Consider the following 26,531-nt stretch of genomic DNA (forward strand, 5'->3'; position numbering starts at 1 on the left):
TATTTACTGTATATAATGTATACATGGTAGTGAACTGTATTGTAAATTTTACATCGCATACAGTATCCTATGTTACTGTTATCTTTATGTATTGTCGACACAGTGGAATGGGAGAATACCACTGGTAGTGTCATCCTGCCACAATGTAGTATAACCTATACCCTAAGTAAAGAGAAACAACTGTGGAACATGTGTAATACGTAGCTGGCTGGCTGGGCGGGTGGGTGGCTGGGTGGGTGGGGTGGGAGGCCAGGTGGGTGACTGGTTGACTGAATGTGGCTCTCTCTCTCTCTGTATCTCTCTCTCTCTCTCTCTCTCTCTCTCTCTCTCTCTCTCTCTCTCTCTCTCTCTCTCTCTCTCTCTCTCTCTCACAGGTACACGTAAGTAAAGTTATCATACATAGTATAAATTAGGATAACCCAAAAAATCCAGACAAAGTGCTATACAGTGGATCTGTGCTCCAGTGCCCTAAATTAATAATAATATTAATAATTATTATTATTATTATTACAATAATACATATGTGCTAATATTAATAATAATATTATTATTAAACTATAATATAATAATCGTGTCCACTCATTACTTACCTTAAAATATCTGTAGTCTTAATGTAGAGTGAGAGGCGAGTAAACAAGATTAAATGAATAAACGAGAGAGAGAATGACAGTGAAGTTTCGCGAGTTATGTAAACAAACGTTGTTGTTGTTGTTACCAGCCCGGACACGAATGGTTTTTGTTCACTCTGTCAAGCCGACCAGAAAAACATCTCATATTTGTTAATTTATATGTTTATATGTTATGTAGCATGTTTATTATAAAGTTCTGAAAAAAAAATCATGGATGGATTAGGCAAAATGTCTATATTAACGTTTTATACACATTTAATGCGCCTCAGTGATTATTATTGTGTTATTATCATTATTAACCCTTTGAGGGTTTTCGTCGTACTAGTACGTCTTACGCGTAGGGGTTTTTGACATACTAGTACTCATAAATTCTAGCGGCCTCAAATCTAGTGGGAGAAAGCTGGTAGGCCTTCATATGAAAGAATGGGTCTATGTGGTCAGTGTGCACAGTCTAAAAAAAATCCTGCAGCACACAGTGCATAATGAGAAAAAAAAAACTTTGACCATTTTTTTTTAATAAATCAGCGACTTTGCAGTGTATTTTCGTATGGTATTTATTGTTGTATTCTAGTTTTCTTGGTCTCATTTTATAGAATGGAAGACATATTACAGAAATAGAGATGATTTTGACTGGTTTTACAAAGAAAGGTGCCTTGAAATTGAGCTCAAAGTAGCAGAAATGTTCGATTTTTACCAAACTTCAAAAGTAAACAAATCGTGCCAAGCGTGCAATACACGTCAACTGGTGAGTCTAATATTCTTTCACAAGTGCACCAATAATATTTATACCATTTTTTACACTAATGCAGTAGTCTGCATAACAGTAAATCTTATATTTTTTGTGAAAATAAAAATTCAAAGTGGAAAGCAAAAGAATATAAGAGGGGCCTTGAGACGTGAATAATGACTAGAGGAAATGTCATTTTAGTGCCAGGAATGTCTTTCTTGTTTATTCTGGACCCTATTCCGAAATTGGCATCTTTTGAAATTTGTGTGAAATTGGCAAAATTGCTAAATTCTGACCACTGTACTGGATAGTTGCATTTCATAAATGAGTGGTTTCTTGCACCCATTCGATAGAAAAAATGGAGTTCTAGCGAAATATTCATGTTTTTTGTCGACTAGTACAGTGAAATTGGCCGAAAATGGGGCTCAAAGTGGGCAAAATCGCCGATGCGTAAACATCGCCGAGACCGCTAACTTTGCGAGAGCATAATTCCGTAAGTTTTCTATCAAATTTCAAACTTTTGGTGTCTTTATGATCGGGAAAAGATTCTCTATCTTTTCATAAGAAAAAATAATTTTTTTTTTTTTTAAATTTGGCCGACCCTGAGAACGAGTTTCGGAGAGGGCCTGTCGACCCTCAAAGGGTTAATATGGCATCTTCAAGACCAATTACACTCTTAATGAGTGGCTCTGAGACAAACAAGCAGACAGAAAGACAGACAGACACAGGTAGACAGACACTCAGGTAGACAGACACACAGGTAGACAGACAGACACAGGTAGACACACACACAAGTAGACAGAAACACATACACAGGTAGACAGACACACAGGTAGACAGAATGACACACAGGTAGACAGAATGACACACAGAGGTAGACATAAAGACAGACACACAAGTAGACAGACACACAGTTAGACAGAAAGATGCACACAGGTAGACAGACACAGGTAGACAAAGACAGACACACAGGTAGACATAAAGACAGACACACAGGTAGACAGAAAGACAGACACACAGGTAGACATAGACATAGGTAGACAGACAGATAAACACACAGAGATACAGGCAGACAGATACAGACAGGTTTATGTGCAACAGTGAAAACAAATAGAGTTCGAGAGTAAGGGCCTTTTTGGCCACAATCTCCAGTGCAAGATTCAGACTTCATCTTAGGGGCCATGGTGAAATTTACTGTCCAGTTAGTACAGTTAATACAGTATGATGCTGCTGATAGGGCAGGGTTACTCAAACTGATGCTGCCTGCATGACGCATTGCCGCCGCGAGTATTGTCAAATATTGTACAGTGGTGTGCATCAGCCGGCCCAGCCCAACTGCCAGATGCACGGTCGTAAGTCGAGTGGACGTATGTCGAGCAGGTCGTAAGTCGGATGGTAGGTGTACTAATAATTAATCCATTCCAGAAACCCAAAAATATTCACAAAAAAATACATTTTATAGAGATTAATTACAGTTTTACATACAACAAATACTATAGTGTTCAATTCTGTATATAAATATAAAATAAAAATTTTACTTACCTTTATTGAAGATTGGTGATGGCATCTGGAAGATAGGGAGGAGGAGAGAGGGAGTTGGGGTTAGTGTTTGGAAGGAGAATCCCCCTCTGTGAGGACTTCAGGTAAAGCCCTCTCTGGGGTTACTTCCCTTCTCTGTCTTTTAATGCCACTAGGACCAGCTTCAGAGTCACTGGACCCCTGTCTCACAAAATAACTGTCCACAGTCCTCTGTTTCTGGTTCCTCTATTAACATTTCCCTAAAATGGGACATGGTTCTGTCACTGAACTTGTTGCAAAGATGGCTTGTTTCAGCTTGCTCAGGGTGGTACTTCTCCACAAACATTTGGACATCATTCCACTTCTGTATTATTTCCTTCTTCACATCTATGGTATTTCTCACTTTCTTTACCACAGGGGTACCACTAGCAAGTTTCTTTGGGCCCATGGTAGCTTATTTCACAGTCCCACAAGCACTAAACACAATGAAATAATCGTAAAATGTTTGAATGAGAGCGCATGTTAGTTTTCACTCAAGCATAAACAAAGCCAGACTGGCTCACGGCGCCTGCGCAGGGACGCGGACAGAGCGGGCTGGCAAACAGGTCCGATACCCAGCGGTCCGAAAATAGGGGCGCATTCGATAAAAGGGACAAAGTTGGTTCGAAAAAAGGGTTCTAATTTTGAAACGTTCGACATGTGATACGTTCAAATTTTGAGGTTCCACTGTATTCCTATCAGGAATAATGTAAATTAGATTAGTCCATTTCAGACCCTCGAAAATACACTTATAAAAGCACTTACAAAAATACACTTACATAATTGGTCGAGTTGTGAGCGGTTGGATTTTTGAGGTTCCACTGTACTACTATGTAGAAACCCGCTTGTTATACTGAGCATTTCCCGCAAATTAGGTCAATTTTGTCCCCAGGATGCGACCCACACCAGTCAACTAACACCCAGGTATCCATTTTACTGATGGGTAAATATAGACAACCGGTGTAAGGAAACACTTCCAATGTTTCCACCCCTTTGCCGGGAATTGAACCGAGACCCCTCACTGTGTGAAGTGAGAGCTTTTGCTACCATGCCACAGGGCACCACAACCATCTGTGTAGTGTGGAACTGTAATGTGACATTGTAGTGTGGGAGTGTGGCACTACAGTGTGGAAGTGTAGTGTGACACTGTAGCATGGCACTGTAGTGAGACACTAGTGTGGTAGTGTAGTGTGGCACTGTAGTGAGACACTGTAGTGTGGTAGCATTGTGTGGCACTGTAGTGTGACACTGTAGTGTGGTAGTGTAGTGTGGCACTGTAGTGTGACACTGTAGTATGGTAGTGTAGTGTGGTAGTGTAGTGTGGCAGTGTAGTGTGGTGGTGTAGAGCAGTAGTGTAGTGTGGTAGTGTAGTGTGGTAGTGTAGGGTGCTAGTATACTGTGCTGTAGTATGTTTGTGTAGTGTGGTAGTGTAGGGTGCTAGTATACTGTGCTGTAGTATGTTTGTGTAGTGTGGTAGTTTAGTGTGCTAGTGAACTGTGCTGTAGTGTGGTAGTGTAGTGTGACACTGTAGTGTGGAAGTGCAGTGTGCTGTAGTGTAGTAGAATAGTGTGGTAGTGAAGTGTGGCAGTGTAGTGTGGTAGTGTAGTGTGCTGTAGTGCAGTAGTGTAGTGTGCTGAAGTGTGGTACTGTAGTGTGGTAGTGTGGTAATGTAGTTTGGTAGTGTGGTAGTGTAGTGTGGTAGTATAGAGTGGCAGCATAGTGTGGTAATGTAGTACGGTAGTGCAGTGTGGTAGTGTAGTGTGGTAGTGTAGTTTGGTAGTGTGGTAATGTAGTGTGGTAGTGTGGAGTGGCAGTGTAGTGTGGTAGTGTAGTTTGGTAGTGTAGTGTGGTAGTGTGCTGTAGTGTGGTAGTGTAGTTTGGTAGTGTGGTAATGTAGTGTGGCACTGTAGTGTGGTAGTGTAGTGTGGTAGTGTAGTGGCAGTGTAGTGTGGCAGTGTAGTGTGATAGTGTAGTGTGGCAGTGTAGTGTGGCAGTGTAGTGTGGTAGTGTGGTAGTGTAGTGTGGTAGTGTAGTGTGGCAGTGCAGTGTGGTAGTGTAGTGTGGTAGTGTAGTGTGGCAGTGTAGTGTGGTAGTGTAGTGTGGTGTGGCAGTGTAGTGTGGTAGTGCAGTGTGGTAGTGCAGTGTGGTAGTGTAGTGTGGCAGTGTAGTGTGGCAGTGTAGTGTGGTAGTGTAGTGTGGTAGTGTAGTGTGGCAGTGCAGTGTGCTACTGTAGTGTGGTACAGATACTCACAACAGTGAGTTTAGAGAACACTTCACGAAGGGATGATAGTCGTAATGACTACACTGGCCCTCTCAAACACAATCTACAATATCTCTCTCTCCATCAATGTTGCTGTCACTGCAGTAGTGCCTGCACTCGGCAATATAAAAAAAAATTGTAAATTATTATAATTAAAACTATTATTTTCCATCAGCACAGACGTTCCACACCTATACAGCAGGTTAGGTTCCAGGCTACTGCTGTACAGGAGGGCCCCGCTTATACAGCAGGTTAGGTTCCAGGCTACTGCTGTACAGGAGGGCCCCGCTTATACAGCAGGTTAGGTTCCAGGCTACTGCTGTACAGGAGGGCCCCGCTTATACAGCAGGTTAGGTTCCAGGCTACTGCTGTACAGGAGGGCCCCACTTATACAGCAGGTTAGGTTCCAGGCTACTGCTGTACAGGAGGGCCCCGCTTATACAGCGGGTTAGGTTCCAGGCTACTGCTGTACAGGAGGGCCCCACTTATACAGCAGGTTAGGTTCCAGGCTACTGCTGTACAGGAGGGCCCCGCTTATACAGCAGGTTAGGTTCCAGGCTACTGCTGTAAAGCAAAAATCACTGTAAAGTGAATCATAGTTTTTTTCACTTTCAAATGCATATAAAAGCCTGATAACATGTTTATACTATCATATATTAAGTGAGCAATAGAGCTAGGCCTATAAAATGCACATACTGTACACATATTACTTACCTTAAAATATTTTCATCCTTACCTTATAGTGAGTGGTGAATATATTTATTGTAGGAAGTCCAAATAAATGAAGAATGGATATGACTGAAAACTGCTGTAAAGCAAAGCACTGTAAAGCAAAGCACTGTAAAGCAAAGCTTTGTAAAGCAGGGCCAGCCTTCCTGTACTGGAAAATAATCAGAGAACAGGATGGCCCTGTTTTGTATGGCTCTTAGGTTCTAGAACTTGTACAGTAAGCAAAAATTGCTGGTGGGTGGGAAAAAAAATAAAAGCAGTTTTTCCTTATTAAATGTACCTAAAATTCCTGATAATGCTTTGCACCATCATATATAAGCACTCAATACAAGTAGGCATAAAAAACAGATAAAAAGTAAAATAAATACACAGCACATACAATAGCTACCTTAAAATCCAGTGCCGGTTGCCTTTCTTTATGCAACTGTTGTATGAAAATGGTGAAAAAACGGTAAAAACTCTGAACATACAGTGGCCACAAAAAAATCTATACATTTCCAATGCAAAAAAATCTATACACTAGATTTTGGTGTACACATTTCACTTGAATTTCCGCCAAAGAAAAGTGGGTGGAGCTTGTGATGGCTTGGTGTACTGGACCCTGTCTTGCTCCAACATTCCCCACCACCCCACACTTCAGTGCTCTTCCAGAGCTCAATGAGGAAGGAGGATTGCTCCATTGTTACTCATTGCCCATTTTTTCACTTGACCACAAACTTTGCCATGCTATATCTCTGCTCCAAGTGGTCAGAATGGGTCGAACTAAACTTTCAATTGTAGAGAAGACTTGTGCACTCACCCTATTAGAGCAAGGCACATCTGTGATATGCATAGCTGCAGACCTGAAGGTGGCTAGGATGGCAATTTACAACCTCAAGAAAGCAGCTGTCTCGCTCCTACCTGGCACCGTACCACCTAGGAAGGTGGAGTCTGGGGCCCCCAAAATGAATTCTCTTCGCATAGACAAGATCCTGAAGAGGGAAGCGTTATCAGATTGTGCCATAACAGCCGCAGACCTCAAGAAAAAGCATCCTGCACTTCTGAAAGACGTTGCAGTGCGAACCATTCAGCACCGACTGCAAAAAGGACCTGAAAATGCCTGTTCGATGTGCCGCAAAGCCCGTGCTAACTGAAGCCATGAAGAAGAAACGGCTTCAGTTCTGCAATAAGTACAAGGATTGGACCTCAGACCAGTGGCAGAAGGTGATGTTCAGTGACGAGAGTACCTTCAGGCTCATCAGGAGCGGCTTGTCAGACCGTCCATCATCCCAGTAGTGTGTCCCGTTATGACCCACAGTATGCCATGAAAACAGTGAAGCACCCTGACAGTGTTATGGTCTGGGGTGCTTTCAGTGGTTATAAGGGCAGAGGTGGACTGTACTTTCTTCCTAAGAACATTACGACGAAGGGAAGTAATTATATCGAGGTGTTAAGGGACCACATGCTGGCATTTTGGAACATTCATGAGTGTGATTTTTTTTATTCATGATGATGCCCCTGTCCATAAGCCAAAAGGAGTGAAAAGGTTCCTCGAGGACAATAATGTCAGTGTTTTGGAGTGGCCAGGCAATTCCCCTGACCTAAATCCTATTGAGAATGCCTGGCATGTGATGAAAAATGAGATTGCAAAAGCTCGACCCACCAACATCACGAATCTGAAGGAGACACTGAAGAAGCTTTGGATGAACATGGACGCCTCCCTGTTCTCCACCCTAGCCACTTCGATGCCCAGGCGACTTCAGGTGGTGATAAAGAACATTGGTAACATGACCAAGTACTAGTTGGATGCTAAAAAGTGAAAATAAAATACATGTGCATACATTAAGTTGCATTTTTCATTTTATTGTCCAAAAATTGTTAATGTGTAGATTGTTTTGCAGCCACTGTAATGAACAATATAGTGTTACTCACATTACAGACACCAAGGCCGAGTTTATGAAGGAAAGTAACGGCAGCTTTGGTGCCGGCAGCCAGTAGGTAGGCACCAATCAGAGCCTCAACACTGTCTGCGATGTTTTTGTCTGCCAAAAGGTGTTCACTCCAGGGGTTGTAGCAAGCTGATTTCTCCACTTTCTTCTTACTCTTCTCATTTTCGCTAATTTCCAAATTTTCAACCATCTGTAACAGTCACCCAAACTACGTAACAGTCACCCAACTAGGTAAGTCACCCAACAATAAAATTCAATACACAATACAGCCAATAAATCTATGACATTTAAGACTATGTTTTCCCCAGCAAGATCAGGCAACTCACAGAAGTCAACACATGAACCATGGTTTAATCAATAGCTGTTTTGATAAAAGCATGTGGACGTTGCAATTCAAATATCCCCCCCTCCACACACACAGTGACATGCCCGCCAACCCACCCGCCTCCCCATAACATGTTTGTCATTTCATTGAAAATTCTTGGAAACACTGACCTGTTGCATGTGGTCCATCTCACTTAACTCAGGTACATTGGACCACATGGAGTGAGCAAGACTGCAGCTTCTAAACTGTTTATCAACTTCAGGTTTTATCATGAAGCCTGGCAGGAAACCATTGGTGGGAGGTGACAAATTGACTGACTGGATCTTCTCTGGTATTGCTCTGGATTTAGCCAAGGAATAGAGAGTGCTGTTACAGACCAGTTTACCACGACGCATAGAGAGTCTACCTTCGTGGTTCTTGATCTCCTTCAAAAATAAATACTCTGCCGTGATGAACTTGAGGAAAGAATCTCCAAGAACTTCCAGTCTTTCCAGATCAAAGTTATCGTTGGATCCACGAAGTGTGAGAGCTTGAACAATCGCAAATGGATGGATGTAGTCATTCTTTCTTTCCAGTAATGATACACACAAATTCTGCTTACTAGAATTTCTTATCCTTTTAATTATTTCTTCAGGCCAGTTTAAATTAATTTTCTTGTGGTCTGAATTCTGTATAAATCTTGAGTCATTCATGACAACATTGAGCTGGTACGCCAAGTTCAGACTATTGAGACGATGAAGAATAGAAGGGATGCACATGACCTGCCACCAGACAGAAGCTTTCAGGGGAAGGACACCACACAACTCAGGCACAAACTTGGCATAATCACGTTCATGCTTCCTGCTCTTTTTTTTGCTCGATAACTTTTTGAGGCCAAGGAACTGAGGTGCACACATAGGAAAATCACTCTCAGACCCGTCAATCGTCTCACAAGACGTTGGTAGCTTCTTCAAGAAGTTGAGCTCTCTAGGTAAGTGTTTTGCGAGTAACAAAGGCTGCTGCATGTTACTGATGCTCTGACCGTACTTCTGCTTATAGTAATCAGAGTATGAATAGTAGAGATCCTTGAAATCAGGAAACTCTGATAGTGGGTTCAATTCAGTGACTATCTGTGTGACATAGAACATAATCTCAGGTTCTTCTGTTGGATATAAAGGATATATAATAGCATCCTCATAAAAAGCTCTCTCAAAGTGGAAAATTCCTGCTTGTGGTTCATTTACAATGGGCTCTCTAGCTCTAAGAGATGGCAAACTAGATATCTGATTTAGAATATCTAGGTTAATGGTGCTTTCTTTTCCTAATGGTACAATAAATACACCAGAATTTCTAGAATTAAAATCAAACAGCTTAAAATTGATGTGTAACAGCGTTTCAAAAACTACCTTGTGAAAGTGTTCAATTTGTCTTATCAACTCTGGACTTTGATCTTTAATTTCCTTAATAAATTCCACTTTGACTTCCACCTCTCCCCATTTAGAGCAGTAGAGGGGAAATGGACAATGTAATAAGTCTTTTTTACAAATCAATCCCAGTGATACCTCACTCTTAGTGGAATCTATGAGCAAGTCAGTAAGCTGTGGACCTGAAGGCTGAATGATGATGGAATAAAGTTTGTACATTCCTTCTTGGCAATGGGTGAAAGCTTGGCATACCTCTCTCTCATAAACCTGCCGTCGCTTCTTGGTGCCAGGTTCGGGTTCCCCGGCCTCGACTTGTTCTGGCTGAATCTCCACTAGTCCATCTAGCATACCATCATCCGAAGCCGCAGCTGGCCTCAAGTTACAATCTAACTCATTCATTTTATGCAAAGTTTTACAGAGAAGGAGTGCAGCACTCTTCTTGGCCAAGTCTTTGTTCTCCATACAGTCACCACTCATCTTCTCCTTGAAGCTAGCATTAATGGGTAACTTTATCTCAGCCACACACCCCTCTTCAGTAGTCTTGATGACAACTTCTGGTGCCAGGACTGTAAACTTGTCCTGAGGTAACTTACCACAATACACATTAATAAGTGGAATGGCAGAGTTGAGGGTGATTTTGGGGCCATCAGGACCATAAGGTTCGTATGGTGCAATATATTCATCTTCAGCAAAGTGCTCCCTGGTCTCATTACTCGTTGGTAACTCACGATCATGACACAAATTTATCAGTGAGTTTTCAATTTCCTTATAAACTTCCACTGTTTCAAGCATTTCCTGCAGGTCGCTGTGCTGTACCATCAGTAAGTACCTGGACGGCAGTGCTCGAGCTCGACCTCTTGATTGCACGTACGCGCGGTAGTTCATTGGCTTGTCAAATCGCAAGACTATGTTGCACTTCCTAATATCCACACCTTCTTCTAAAACACTAGTTGAAACAACAAAATTGCAATCACCATTACGAAACTTATTTAAGGTTTCGTTCTGCTTGCGAAGTTCCAGCTCAGCCAAACGAATGTCAAGACCTAAACGGGAGTTTGAACCAATAACATACAAAGGTTTTACATATGCAAGATTATCACTTTGCTCAGCAGCCTTCAATAATAAATCATAGAGAATCTTAGCAGTGTTTCTCCTCTCCACAAAGATCAGTCCATACACCTCTGTGTTACATGCACAAAATATTTCGTACAACTTCTTCACCTTCTTGGATACATGGACAATAGGACTCATCGAGGCTTCAATTTCTGTACAGTATTCCTTTATTGCCTTCAACCTGTCTCTGAGCAAAACTATCAATTCTCGAACAGTTGGTACATCCTCAATCTTCTCGATCTCATCAAAGTGATCCATCTCATACTGGATAGCCTGAGCCACACAGAAGTCTCCCAGAGTACCCATGATATGCCGAATATTGTCCATCTTCTTCGTGACTAATTTCTTGTACTTTAACTCGATATCCCTTTGCTCTAGTACATCTTCTACAATTCCTTGTAGCTGAGCACTAATTAATTCCTGGTACTCGGTAGGCTCTTCAGATTCATAACAAATGATCCTCTCCTTGGGGCCAGTACTATACTTAATAACTTCTTCTTGATCAGTAGTTGTCACCAATGCACAATCCATCGCCATTTCCAGCGCCTTCATCAATTTCTTCACATCCTTCTTTTTACACTTACGATGAATGACACAAGCTGTCAGACCCAGAACTCTAGGACATTTCTTGGGTGTACATCTCTTCAGCGATTCATATTGTCTCATGATCTCTCGCATGGGGTGGGACCCTGTGGTGTGATGACATTCATCCATAATGATGAGGTTGACTGATGATAATGGTAGCCTGGCATGAAGAACTAAATCCTGGAAGATCTGTGCCACCATCACCAGTACTTCGTTCTTCTCCAACTCATCCTTCCACTGTAAGACAAGAGAACAGTAAGTGATAAGCTATGTAAGCCTTACCACAAGCTATGTAGTCTTTACCACAAGCTATGTAGGCTTTACCACAAGCCATGTAAGCTTTACCACCAGCTATGTAAGCTTTATTGCAAGCTATGTAGGCTTTACCACAAGCTATTCTATTTTTCATGTACTTTTTGATATAGAAAATCACAGTAAAGAGAGGAGCTTTATCAGGGAGCTCACTGTATATCTTATAAATACTGTAAGTATTTGCAAGCAGTAACACACTGGTTGATCAAGGCCGGACCCACCACCCTGATTCACCAGGATGGGTGTGGAACAAGGCCACAGGAGGGGGGAGAAGGTTGAACCATGTGAGCATTCTTCAGTCATCTCTCACTGAAGCAGTGTGACACAAAGAAGGGAACACGTTCACCATAAATCAGTTAGTGACCGTGCTGGCAGCAGAAGTGTGTTGACTTGACACGGTGAAATACACTGTAGCATCTCAACAACAACAAATTCTTACCTCATGTAAACTAACAACAGTCATACACCAACATGGTCATACACTGCACCAGCATAATCATACACTGTACCAACAGTCATACACTGTACCAACATAGTCATACACTGTACCAACATAGTCATACACTGCACCAACAGTCATACACTGTACCAACATAGTCATACACTATACCACCATAGTCATACACTGCACCAACAGTCATACACTGCACCAACATAGTCACACACTATACCAATATAGTCATACACTATACCAACATAGTCATACACTGTACCAACAGTCATACACTGCACCAACATAGTCATACACTGCACCAACATAGTCATACACTGCACTAACATAGTCACACACTACACCAACATAGTCATACACTATACCAACATAGTCATACACTGCACCAACAGTCATACACTACACCAACATAGTCATACACTGCACCAACATAGTCCTACAATGTACCAACATAGTCATACGGTGCACCAACAGTCATACACGACACCAACATAGTCATACACTGTACCAACATACACTCACACTGCACCAACATACAATAATACACTAACTCACACGGTCGTCAGTCCAGTAGTCAACACCCATGGATCCTTCGTACTTGCCCACTTGCAGTGCTGTATGTGTTTCTATCGCCAGTGCTTGCTGGTGCACCAGCGGCACTGTGTTCACCACGAACACCGTCCGCTTACTGCCGCTCGACAATGACCCTCGGATCTGCTCAGTAACAACCATGGAGTTATTGTTAGTTTTATTAATCCACTGGCTGTCTCCACCATAGTAAGTTGACACAAACGAAGAGGAAACACATTTACCATCATTCATTTAAACACTGTCTTGCCAGAAGTGTAAAGACATCACAATTCAGATGACACTAAACATGACATCAACAATACCTGTCATGAACATGACATCAATAATAACTAATACATGACATCAACAATACCTGTCATTAATATGACATCAACAATACCTGTCATAAACATGATATCAACAATACCTATCTTAAAAATTTGCATAAACAATACTTGTCTTAAACATGAAAAACAATACTTGTCTTAAACATAACATAAACAATACATCATTGATGCCAGGGTCTGTCACGTAGATCTTCGTCATGAGCTCAGCTCACTCAGATAACTCGTGAGTGATAAATTTTGTCCTAGACAAAATTTACCACTCACTGTATAGTGAGTGTGCATAGTACAAAAAAAAATCTTGTCTCATCAGTGCATGATGGGACAAGCAAAACTCATGCCGTGTGTATGGTTTAACACTTAAACTGTCCAAACAGATCTACATTCACATGCGTAGTGCTCCAAAAGTAGATCTATGTTTTTTACATATTTTCAAATAAAAAAAAAAAGTAGATCAAAGTTTTTTTACACGTTTTCAAATGTAAAAAAAGAAAAAGAAGCTCTACGTTTTTTTACATACTTTCAAATGTTGAAAAAACGTAGATCTACATTTGGACAGTTTAAGGGTTAAAATAGCAACTTTGAGGTATTTTCTAGGATGGTTTTATACTTTTATTGGCTGCTTCTTGGTAACATTTGATGGAATTTAAGACATGATACTGAAATAGAGATGAGTTAAAGTTCATTTCATAACCAGAAATAACTTGAAATTGAGCTCAAAGTAACAAAAAAATTTGATTTTTGCCGATTTTCCTGAGGGTGGGTAAGGCCCCCCCCCCCTACACTCCCTAGCCTGTTTTATCGGTTTTTAATAAGTCTGATACAATTATTGAGATGTGATAAACAATGACCAATCATTTTTGGTTATATTTTATTATCCAGAAAAAAAAAATCTTTTATTTTTTATGAATAAAAATTCAAAATGGAAAGCAAGTGTAACATAGGAGAGGCCTGAGGACATGACTAATGAACAGAGGAAATGTTATTTTAGTGCCAGGAATGTCTACCTTGTTTATTTTGCACTCAAATTTTAAATTGGCATTTTTTAAATTTTGTGTAAAATTTACCAAATTACCGATATCGGTGCATGTTATAGGGCAGCCGTAATAGTTGAATGGGTGGTTTCTTGTGCCCATTCCATAGAACAGAAGGCATACTAATGAAATAGTTAAGAATTTGGCTTAATGGAGCAATGGAATCAATATATAATAGGACTCAATGTGGGCAAAATCGTCGATGTGTAAATTGTGCCAAGACTGCTACTAAATTTTGCGCTGTATAATTCTGTAAGCTTTCCATCAATTTTTTTAATTTTTTGTCATTACTTTCAGAAAAAAAATTCTCTACAATTTAAGAGGAAAACAATTTTTCTTTAACCCTTTCAGAGCTGGAACCCCTGATCTCAAACTTGCTCTAAGGGTCGGAGAATTAAAAAAAAAAAAAAAAAGAAATGATAGAGAACCTTTTTCCAAATGTAATGAAACCAAAAGTAAAAAAATTTGATGGAAGACTTATGCTACTGCATCGATGCTTACACATCGGCGATTTCTCCCACTTTGAGTCCTATTATCAGCCAATTTCAGTCTTCCAGTCAAATAAACTTATAGCTATTTCACTAGTAGTCCTCCCATTCTACTGATTGCGTGCAAGAAGCTCCCCATTTACCTATTTCAACTACCCAAATAAAGTACTCAGAAATCAGTAATTTGGTCAATTTCAAACAAAATAAAAAAAACTGCCAATTTCAAAGTAGATTCCAGAATAAACAATGTAGACATTCATGGCACTAAAATAACATTTCCTCTGTTCATTAGTCATGTCTCCAGGCCACTCTTATATTATGCTTGTTTACCATTTTAAATTTTTATTCACACAAAAAAATTGAAGATTTACTGTTATGCAGACTATTACAGTAGTGTAATAATTGTATAAACAATGTGAGCATATTTGTGAACACATATTACACTGACCAGTTGGATGGGTATTAGACGAATGACACAATTTGTGTACTCTGGAATATCGGCAAAAACTGAACATTTCCATTACTTTGAGCTCAATTTCAAGTTACTTTCAGTCCTGAAACCAATCAAAATCATCTCTATTTCTATAATATCTGCCATCCTATCAAATGAGATCAAGAAACCGAGAATACAAACAAAAACCATACAAAAATACACCACAGATGGTGTTTTAACCCTTTCAGGGTCGAGAGGCCCTCTCCTAAACTCGTCCTCAGGGTCGAAAATTTTTCGGAAAAAAAAAATTATTTTTTCTTATGAAATTATAGAGAATCTTTTCCCGATCATAAGGACACCAAAAGTATGAAATTTGATGGAAAACTTACGGAATTATGCTCTTGCGAAGTTAGCGGTCTCGACAATGTTTATGCATCAGCGATTTTGCCCACTTTGAGCCCTATTTTCAGCCAATTTCAGTGTACTAGTTGACAAAAATCATATCTGTTTTATTAGAACTCCATTTTTTCTATCAAATGAGTACAAGAAACCACCCATTTACCAATTTCAAGTATCCAATAAAGTGGTCAGAAATTGGCAATTTTGCCAATTTCACACAAATTTCAAAAGATGCCAATTTCCAAATAGGGTCCAGAATAAGCAAGATAGACATTCCTGGCACTAAAATAGCATTTTTGCTGTTCATTAGTCACATCCCCACGCCCCTCTTACATCTCTCTTGCTTTCCACTTTGAATTTTTATTCTCACAAAAAATAGAAGATTTACTGTTATGCAGACTACTACATAGAAATGGTGTAGAAATGGTATAAATAATATCAGTGCACTTGTGAAAGAATATTAGATTCACCAGTTGACGTGTATTGGATGCCTGGCATGATTTGTTTACTTTTGAAATTTGGTAAAAATTGAACATTTCTGTTACTTTGAGCTCAATTTCAAGGTACTTTTCATTATGGAACCAATCAAAATCATCTCAATTTCTGTAATATGTCTTCCATTCTATAAAATGAGACCAGGAAAACTAGAATACAACCATAAATACCATACGAAAATACACTGCACAGTCGCTCTTTTAAACCAAAACCACGGTCGGAGTGTTTTTTGTTCTCATTATGCACTGTGCGCTGCAGGATTTTTTTTATACTGTGCACACTGACCACATTGACCCATTCTTTCATAAGTAGGCCTACCAGCTTTCTCTCACTAGATTTGAAGGTGCTAGAATTTAGGCATTCTAGTACATCAATAACCCTGGTGCATAAGCTGTACTAGTATGTCAGAAACCCTGAAAGGGTTAAACCAAAAATTCACAGTTTTTTCCATTATGCATTGCGTGCCGCAAGATTTTTTTTTATATGGTGCACACTTACCACAGACCCAGTTTCTCATATCTAGGCCCAAATTTACTGCTCATGCCTTATCTGAGAGAGGTGAGCTCGTGGAGTAAAACTACAGGACTGACCCGGGTTTCAAAACCATAGTACAATGGGACCCACCTCAAAAAGAGTTAAAGTGGACAATAGGAGCAATATTAACTTTGGGGATCTTGACAGTGAAAGGATTTTACCTGACATCAACAATACAGGAAGGTCCCTCTTTACAGCACTTCGATTTTCGGTGTTCCGCTAATGCAGTGGTTTTCAATTATACTCACAGTTCATTTATCTGGCACCTGTTTTGCTATTCTGGCATTTTTCAGTACAAAAATGTAAATCTTATTTTCATACAATATTTCTACAGCTATGTATAGTAACTACAACATCTGAGGGAGTAGCAACTTGTGAGTGTCTCACTAGTGTTGAGGACACTATGATACAGGAAGCATGCCATTCTGGGTTCCTATACAGGAAGGCCCCGATTATACAGCAGGTTAGGTTCTGGGCTACTGCTGCACAGAAGGTCCCTGCTTATACAGCAGGTTAGGTTCCGGGCTATTGCTGTACAGGAGGGTCCCGCTTATCCAGAAGGTTAGGTTCCAGGCTACTGCTGTACAGGAGGGCCCTGCTTATACAGCAGGTTAGGCTCTGGGCTACTGCTGTACAGGAGGGCCCCACTTATACAACAGGTTAGGTTCTGTGCTACTGCTGTATAGGAGGGTCCCGCTTATACAGCAGGTTAGGTTCCAAGCTACTGTTGTACAGGATGTGGGTAATGAATTTCAGGTTGCTGGCAAGGTGCAGACCCAGGAATTTTCCCTCATATGTATAGCAATAAGAATGTTATTAAGCATAATGTTTAGTTGGACCTCACTTGCTTTATTAAGTGTAAGTTTATTGACAGTCATCCAGGCTGCTATTTTTGCGAGCTCCTCATTAGCAATAGTGTCGAGTGAGGCTAGATTAGGGTGGGAGATGACAAAAGTTGTGTCATCAGCAAAGAGAATAGGCGTAAGTTGCTGAGATACACTTGGAAGATCATTGATGTATAAAAGGAAAAGGAGGGGGCCAAGAATGCTTCCCTGTGGTACACCAGTGTCCAGGGGTCTTGTTGAGGAGGTTGCATCCTTGACAGAGGCATATTGCTTTCAATTAGTAAGGTAAGACTTGATAAATGCAAGTGCATGCCCTCTTATACTGTAATGATCAAGCTTGAGGAGTAGGATGCTGTGGTCTAAAGACGAGACAGTGAATGGGTTAATTAATCATGACATGAACAATACCTGTCTCAAACATGGCATCAACAATACCTGCCTCAAACATGACATCAACAATACCTATCATAAACAGATCAACAATACCTATCATAAACAGATCAACAATACTTGTCATAAAAGGACATGAACAATACCTGGTGTGCCAGCTCTCTGATAAGAAGGATGGATATGAAAGTCTTGCCAGAACCTGTGCCCAACACCAAAATGGAGTTCTGTTTCTTGGCCTCCTCGAACAGTTCTAACTGGTAGGCTCGGGCAGTAAAGTCCGAACCTCCTTGCTGAAACGTTATACACCTGGTTAGTTACACACCCGGTTAATTATATGTCTAGTTAATTACATACCCAGTTAATTATACACCTTGTTAATTATACACCTGATTAATTACACACCTCATTAATTATTCAACTGGTTAATTATACACCTGGTAATGTGAATTAAACTGAAAGGAAAATTTGATCCAGTAACACAAGGCTCACCAACACAGGACTACAGGACTGTAGCAGTGTTGATGGTAGTGACTGCAGCAGTGTTGATGACAGCAACTGTAGAAGTGTTGATGACAGTGACTGGTGGCAGTGTTGCACTAAGTCATGCTCTCCATCATACTCATTATATTTTATGGCGAAGGAGAACGCAAAAGTGACAGTGAGCTAACATGCCAACATTGATGTCAGAATGAAACATACAAGACACATGAGGTGCCGACTTCAGCCGCGGGAAAACGACCATCGGCTTGGCAAAATACTAGCATTGTTCCATGGCCAACACTGATAGAAAAGAAGTGCAGATATTTCATAGCAATGACGTGACGGTGCTTCGGTGGCATGATACAAGAGACATGGCAACAATGACAACCCTACAAATCCACGAAATAATACCAACAGGAAAGTTAGAGAGATCAGTGAACCTCTTCAGAAAGCAGTCACAATCATCACTGACACAAATACCGATTTTGGTCGACAGGTCAGATGAACATATTGAATCTATCAAAAGTGTTGCGAGTACTTTGATATATGAAATGTTTTTGCATATGTTACACGATACAGTACTACATACATACAATATATTTCAGATGCAAACTAGCAAGAGACCATCCCAGGTGAAAATTAGCAAGAGACCAAAATTAGCTGATTTCCATTCATCTGCAATAAAACAGATCACAGAAACCCACCAGTGACTTCTACATGTAAGTAAAGAATGTTAGTAACCTATCATAGACCTCTACATGTTAGTAAAGATTGTTAGAAACCTACCAAAGACTCTATATGTCAGTAAAGAACACATTAATGTGGGTGTGTAAATTACTCTCAACAAACTGCTGCACCACTAACGTTGCTGTTTGAAGGACTCACCAGCAAGACTCCCAGTGATCCATTCTAAAGCCTAGTTCACACTTCACTGATATAATTGCAGCTATAGAGAAGAAGCAAGCACAGAGAGATGTTACGTGTGCCAGCACACAACCAAACAAACAAGAAAGGCACAAAGATACAAACTACTGAACAAAGAGAAGACTGGGCAAAGACACTTCGAGTCCTCAGTCAGTCTTTTGTTTGTAGATAAATGGTTCAGAGAACTGACAAGTTGATAAATTAGATATATGTGCAACACTTGGGTATCTTTATTGTGGAAACGTTTCACCACACAGTGACTCCATCAGTCCAGTACAAGGAAGAATGGTGAAGATCAGAAGAAGTTTGAGGTAATCAGTCCCTCAGCCTGGAGTCGATGTAATCAGTCCATCGATCTTGATTCTTATCAAGATAGATGTAATCAGTATATCAGTCTTGATTCTTATCAAGACTGATGGACTTATTACATCAACTCCAGGCTGAGGGACTGATTACCTCAATCTACTCCTGATCTTCACCAGTTTCCTTTGTATAAGACTGATGAAGCCACTATGTGACAAAATATTCCCACAATATAGATATCCAAATGTTGCACCTGTGTCTAATTTATAAGTCTTCTGAGGAATATTATAACCTGAAACACTGTAATATATGAAAATTTATCAATATATAGTGTTAGAGTGGAAAAACTATTTTTAAAACTAAGAGAAAATAAGTAGGTATTGTATTTGTAAACATTTATTATGATGGTGTTGTCTTTGTCAACTTATTTTAATAACAAACTCTACTAGCATTAGAAAATGTGGTATTAGTACTATACACTCAAAACAAGAAAAAAAAAATTGCATTACCATAGGGAAGTGGAAACAGAATTCTTCCTCTGTAAGCCATGCATGTTGTAAGAGGCGACTAAAACGCCGGGAGCAAGGGGCTAGTAACCAAATGTAAAAAGAAAAACTTGCGCTTCTTCTTTTTTGGGTCACACTGCCTCAGTGGAAGAGGGACACAAATGTAAAAAGAGAAACTTGCGCTTCTTCTTTTTTGGGTCACACTGCCTCAGTGGAAGAGGGACAATGTGTAAAAAAAAAATGGTTTGAAACAAAGAAAATGTAAATAGTTCTAGGCAGCATCACAACAAAGTTGCAGATACCATCAATTTATGCCAACTTCAATAGGCCATAAAATGGTAAGTAATTACAAAATTTCAGTTTTCTTGATCTTATTCTATTCTGAAAAATGTGCCCCTTCAATCTATCACACACTTTTTTAGATTTTTCAAAATTCTGCCACACATCCAGCATATTTTTATTTCTGGGTCTACCACAATTGAAGAGTTAAACTCATCAGAGAAATATCTGAAGAACTGCACCAGACGAGCCTGGCCCATGGCCGGGCTCAGACAGTAAATATACTCTCGAAATTCTTCAAAGGTATATCAAAGGTACAACCAAAAACATTAAGATAAATCATACATTAAAAACTATCTATCAACATTCTCAGGATTTACTGCAGCTCTGGCAACCTAACCTCCCATGAATGACACAAAATCCTTGAATGCACTTCAGTTTAACACTAGAAATATGAAGCAAAATCCACTGAGCCAACTGATTCATAATCAACGGACAAAGTGCATTGGTTAAAACATTCTCACTGTTGTATGATATAAATGGTTTAGAAAATCAACAAGATGAAGATAAGACACCTGTGAAACAAGTGTCTTATTCTTCAACTCTCATTGTTATCTACCATAATCACTATTACAAGCCACCCACTACCCACAGTTATTCTGGTAGACTGGCTTGCTGCACAGGGTTGATTTACATTTAAAAAACTTTGGTGTACCAAAATATGCACTATATTGTATAGCTGCTTAGTAAATTATGAGAAAGAACTTACTGACTCTGATGCTTGATCAGTTGTACCATTAGGACATCATGGTATGTGGTATAAGTAACTGGCTCTGACAGTTCATCAGTTGTACCATGAAGGTCATCACAGTGTGTGGTATAACTTACTGACTCTGAAGGCTGTACCAAGGTTGTCATGGTGAGTGGCATAACTTACTGGCTCGGATGGTTCATCAGTTGTACCATAAAGGTCGTCATGGTGTATGGTATAACTTACTGACTCTGATAGTTGTATCATGAGGGTCATCAAGGTGTGTGGTATAACTTACTGGCTCTGACGGTTCAGCATTTGTACCATGGTGTGTGGTAGCCATGGTGATCGCACAACCACCTGTAACACATCAAACAGTCAATATACACCTACCATCCGACTGACAACCGAGTTCAGTTCCGAGAAACCGGTCGTAAGTTGAAATGGTCGTAAGTCAAACTTTACTACTGAATATCAACAAAACATTTTTGTAATGACTTTATTTTATTGTTTTATTTTGGTATTTCATGTTTTACTTTACTTTTTATGTTGTTAGTACTGTATTTTATACTGTAAGGTTTAGGATAAACACTGTGTACAACACAAATAGTTGTTTATTTCCCAGAAATTTGGCATAAAAAACACGGTCGTAAGTCGAGTGGTCGCAAGTCGAGCAGGTCGTAAGTCGGATGGTAGGTGTATATGTAGTAACTCTTAAGTTACTTAACCAAGTTTTCAAAATAACACAACAAACAACTCAAAGCCCTAATGTCATCCTTTCTAAAAACTTGGAGACCACATCTAAAAGTGCCAGCGGGGGAAGATACCAAAATTTTGGTTGATATCAATGCTTTTTCAATTTCTTTTATCTTTAAAATTATGATAATTATTTATTTATTTATTTATTTATTTATTAATTTGAACATGATACAGAGAAGTACAAAGGAATACAGCTATTAAAGTGCAGCATGCCAAAGCCCCTTGTAAGGAGAGCATTGTGAGCAGGCTTAAAATTAACTTAAGATTAACTAAGCAATGATATATTCAGTGGTAAAAACATTATTGTAAACAGATAACAATTTAGCACAAATGAGTATTACAAAGACAGGTCATATGGTCATTTACTGTGTTGCTGAGCATTCAGTAGAATGGAGTATTTTGTTAGGTAATGTAATTAAAAAATAACAAAGTCTGATTGGGTCACAGGTTAGACATTTATGAGATACAATAATGAGAAACATTTATGAGATACAATTTATGAGATACAATTATTCAGCTTTTATTTAGTTGTGGGTAAGTGATTTTTGAGAAGAGACTTGAATTTATAAACAGTGTTTCTTTTATATTCACAGGTAATGAATTCCAGATTTTAGGGCCTTTTATGTGCATTGAGTTTTTGCATAGCGTGAGATGGACTCGAGGAACATCAAAGAGTGATCTGTGCCTTGTGTTATGGTCATGTGTTCTGTTGAGGTTGGTAAGGTTGAAGGGAGGGTTTATATCAGAGTTAAGTGTTCTATGTATGTAGTAGGTGCAGTAATAAGTATGGATGTTTTGTATTGTGAGTAGGTTTAGAGTTTTGAATATTGGTGGAGTGTGCTGCCTATAGTGGGAATTTGTTATCATTCTGACTGCAGCCTTTTGTTGGGTGATTAGTGGTCTGAGATGGTTTATTGTTGTTGAGCCCCATGCACAAATTCTATAGGTGAGATAGGGTTAAATAAGTGAGTGATATAGGGCCAGGAGGGCTGACTGTGGAACATAGTACCGTATCTTCGATAGTATGCCTACGGTCTTGGAAATTTTTTGGGAAATTTGTTGTATATGTGTTTGAAATTTGAGTCTATTATCAAGGTGGATTCCTAAGAACTTTCCTTCTGTGAGTTTTGTGATAGGTGATCCGTTTATCATTATGTTAAGAGGGACATCTGTAGCTCTGTTACCAAACTGAATGAAGTAGGTTTTGTCAATGCTTAGAGTGAGTTTGTTAGTCCTCATCCAGGTAGACATTTTCTGTAATTCGGTATTTACTGTATTGGCTAGCGTGACTGGGCTCGGGTGAGAGAAGACGTATGTAGTGTTATCTGCAAATAGTGTGGGTTTGAGTAGTTGCGATGCATTTGGAAGGTCATTTATGTATATGAGAAAGAGAAGAGGGCCTAGGACATTTCCCTGTGGGACACCAACTGTAATTGGCTGTGCGGAAGAGTTTGCCCCATTTGTGTACACATATTGGCTTCTGTTGCTGAGGTACGACTTTAGGTAGTTGAGGGAGTGCCCTCTTATACCATAGTGCAACAATTTTATGTGGAGCAAGTCATGGTCAATTGTATCAAAAGCTTTACATAAGTCAATGAAGATCCCCAGTGGGACTTCTTTTTTCTCTATTGCGGTGTATATATGTTCTAGCATGTGTATAATAGCATCATTAGTATTTTTATTAGGCCTGAACTCAAATTGACAGGGGTTGAGTATGTTGTGGGAGATGAGGTAGGAATAGGTTCGCTTATGAATTAATTTTTCGAAGATTTTAGAGAGGGTGTAAGTTGGATATTGGCCTATAGTTATTCAAGTCTGTTTGGTCCCCTCCTTTATGGATCGGGGTGACCCTTGCTATTTTGAGAACTGTAGGGAAGGTAGAGGATTCAATGGATTTGTTAAAGAATGTTGCAATGATTGGTGATAGCACTTGTGATGCTTTTTTGTATATATAGGGTGGTAAGGTATTTAAATCACCTGTCTTGTTTTTTAGTGTGTTGATAATAAGAGAGACTTCAGTTGGGTTAGTCGGAGCTAGGAACAGTGTGTTCGGGTAGTTGCCAGTGAGGTAGTCATTGGGTGGGGTATCTGAGCTTGGGATTTTATTGGCAAGGTTTTTTTCCTATAGTGGAGAAGAAATCATTGAGTCTGTCTGCTGTTTCAGTTGGTGGGAGTTGGGGTTCATCTGGTTTTGTTAATTCAATTTCGCTATGTCGTTATATCTTTTTTGTTCCTAGAATTTCTGATAGGGTTTTCCAGGTCTTTTTTATATCACCTCGCAAGTTGGATAATCTGTTCTCATAATACAATGTTTTAGCCCTTCTTATCAGGCTGGTTAGGATTGACGAGTAACGTTTTGTTTGGTCTCTGGTTATATGACCCATTCTGTACTGTTTTTCGTATAGGTGCTTTGTATTTATGGATTTGAGGATGCTGGGTGTTAGCCAGGGACTGTTCAGTCTCTTAGCTGTCATCTGTTTAGTTTTTTTTAGGGCAGTGCTTGTTATAGAGGTATCGGGTCTTTTTTAGAAAATTATTAATACATTCGTCAATATCTGTATAGATTTCTAGCTCAGTGTGCCAGTCAATGTTTGTCACTGCTGCTGTGAAGTTATTAATGGCTGCCTCATTGTGAAGTCTGAAAGTGACTTTAGTAGTGTCTTGGGGTAATTTGCCAAGATTTGTTATGAGGAAGGTAGGGTAGTGGTCTGTGGTATTATCTGTGATTATGCCTGATTTTAAAGGGAATATGGTGTTGGTTCAGATGTGGTCTAGTAGGGAAACACTAGTCTCTGTAACTCTTGTAGGTTTTGTTACTGTTGGTAGCAACATGCAGTTACTCATAGAGTTTGTGAATTCAGTAACGTGTGGGTCCTGGTCTTGCAGGAGATTTATAATGAAGTCACCTGAGAGTAGTAAGTGATCTTTGTTCATGCGTGCATCAGTTATCATACTTCCTAGGTTTTCACTAAAACGGCTAATGTTTGACTGTGGTACTCTGTAGATGTTTATCACTGTGAGAGGTTTTTGTAGGTAGTATTTGGATTTGAATTTAGCTATTATATATTCCCCATGTTCATCCCTTGTGCAAGTATTAGTGATACATTCTAGTTGTTCTGAGTAGTATATAGCTGTGCCACCCCCTTGTTGATCTGGCCTACAGTTGTGTATGGCTGTGTAACCAGGAATGGCATAGACATCTGTAGTATCAGGCTTTAGCCAGGTTTCGGTGAGAGTAATGATGGATATACTGGCATGCAGAGAATTTAGTAATGCTATGAGGTCATCGTAATGTTTGCTTAAAGATCTGATATTGTAGTTAAAGACAGTTATGTTGTTATTGGCTCTGAGAAGTGCCTTTGATTGTTCTGATGTGTAGTAATTACAGAGACTGTTTGATTCATTTAAGTCATTCGATAAGAGGTTGGTATCAGGATCAATGCTTGTTATTCTAAGATTTATAGTGAATCTATAGTTAGAATTAAGTATAAGACAAAGTAAATATTCTAAAGCTATAAAATAGCACCTGAATTATTTTAACAAATGTAAAAATTTGAGCTAAGGTAGTTCTTTAAAGCTAAAATAAAGGAGACAATATAAAAGGGATTAAAAAAATTTGTGGTGAACAAATAAAGTGGTAATCAAATAAATGAGCTAGGGAATATAATGGCAAAATAGTGAACTTATTACACTTTAGCATCTGAGAATAGCACCATGATTATTTTAACAATTGTGAATATATGAACTAAGGTTGTTATATAAAGTTAAAATAAAACTAAAATAAAGGAGAAAATATATAAAGGGACTAAATTAAATAATGGTAAACAAAGTTAAATTGACAGATAGTCACTATGATATAATATTGATTTGGGAGTAAGATCTGATTTGTTATATATAATAAGTTGAGCAATTTATTGTACTATAAAAAGTACAAATAATATGAGGTAGTTGGTAGTAGCTAGCAAAAGATAGTTTTGGGCCTTGAACAATAATGTAATTGAAATATATACTAATTGCACACACAATATAGTCACTAAGATATGAAAATAATCTGAGAGTAGGATTTGCCTTATAGCATAAAGTTTGAGCAATTAGTATCACTATAGGAATATTATTTGAGGTAGTTGATACTAGCTAGTGAGGGATGGTTCAAGGAATTGCACAGTAGTGTAGTAGGAACATACACTAGTTTGTTATTTGTAGTTTGGGAGAAAAGGGAAAATTAGGTATGATTATAAGAGAATTTTAAGTGCTTAAGAAGGAAAGAAAAAGGTAATACAGATATTATTAAAGATAAAGTATCCTATTAACAAATAATAATTTGTGAATTGGGAATCAAGGAAGAGAACACAAATTGGGTCACACAAAGAACTGAATACAGTGGACCCCCGCATAACGATGGCATCACATAGCGATTTTTCCGCATACCGATTACTTTTATCGCAAAATTTTTGCCGCGCATACCGATTAAAAACCCGCTTACCGATTTTCGTCCGAGACGCGTCCAATGTGCCCTCAGCTAGCCTCACATGTGCCGGCCGTCCCATTGTTTACCAGCCAGCCTCCGCGGTAACATCCAAGCATACACTCGGAATATTTCGTATTATTACAGTGTTTTCGGTGCTGTTTCTGGAAAATAAGTGACCATGGGCCCCAAGAAAGCTTCTAGTGCCAACCCTGTGGTAAAAAGGGTGAGAATTAGTATGGAAATTAAGAAAGATTTTGAAGGGTTTGGGGCTAACCCTGAGAAGCCTATGCCAGTTGTGGAATCCATTGTGCCTACTTCAAAGATTAAGGAAATGTGTGCACAGTGGGTTGAACTGCAAACCTTTATAGATGAAAATCACCCTGACACAGCTGTTGCAAGCCGTGCTGGTGACTATTTCAATGACAATGTTGTGGCCCATTTTAGACAAATCGTAAAGGAACGGGAGGTACAGAGCTCTATGGACAGATTTGTTGTGCGACAGAGGTCCAG

The 26,531-nt window shown here is 39.4% G+C and overlaps 1 protein-coding gene across 2 annotated transcripts in view; it reads right to left on the reverse strand.

Moving 5' to 3' along the window:
- LOC128697043 (endoribonuclease Dicer) overlaps positions 1 to 26,531 on the reverse strand; it is a 110,155-nt gene that overhangs the window by 73,668 nt on the left and 9,956 nt on the right. Inside the window, exons 2-7 of one of the 2 annotated variants that reach the window (XM_070095264.1) lie at positions 26,037 to 26,230; positions 21,093 to 21,154; positions 17,698 to 17,841; positions 12,575 to 12,733; positions 8,326 to 11,493; positions 7,814 to 8,020 (exon numbers count right to left, since the gene is read on the reverse strand). In XM_070095264.1, coding sequence (XP_069951365.1) covers positions 7,814 to 8,020; positions 8,326 to 11,493; positions 12,575 to 12,733; positions 17,698 to 17,841; positions 21,093 to 21,154; positions 26,037 to 26,100 — 3,804 coding nt within the window. In that variant the 5' untranslated portion in view covers positions 26,101 to 26,230. The remainder of the gene's footprint in view (positions 1 to 7,813; positions 8,021 to 8,325; positions 11,494 to 12,574; positions 12,734 to 17,697; positions 17,842 to 21,092; positions 21,155 to 26,036; positions 26,231 to 26,531) is intronic. The other variant, XM_070095265.1, reaches the window with a different exon arrangement.

The sequence above is a fragment of the Cherax quadricarinatus genome, chromosome 49 (genome assembly GCF_038502225.1).
Source record: "Cherax quadricarinatus isolate ZL_2023a chromosome 49, ASM3850222v1, whole genome shotgun sequence".
Lineage (NCBI taxonomy): Eukaryota > Metazoa > Arthropoda > Malacostraca > Decapoda > Parastacidae > Cherax > Cherax quadricarinatus.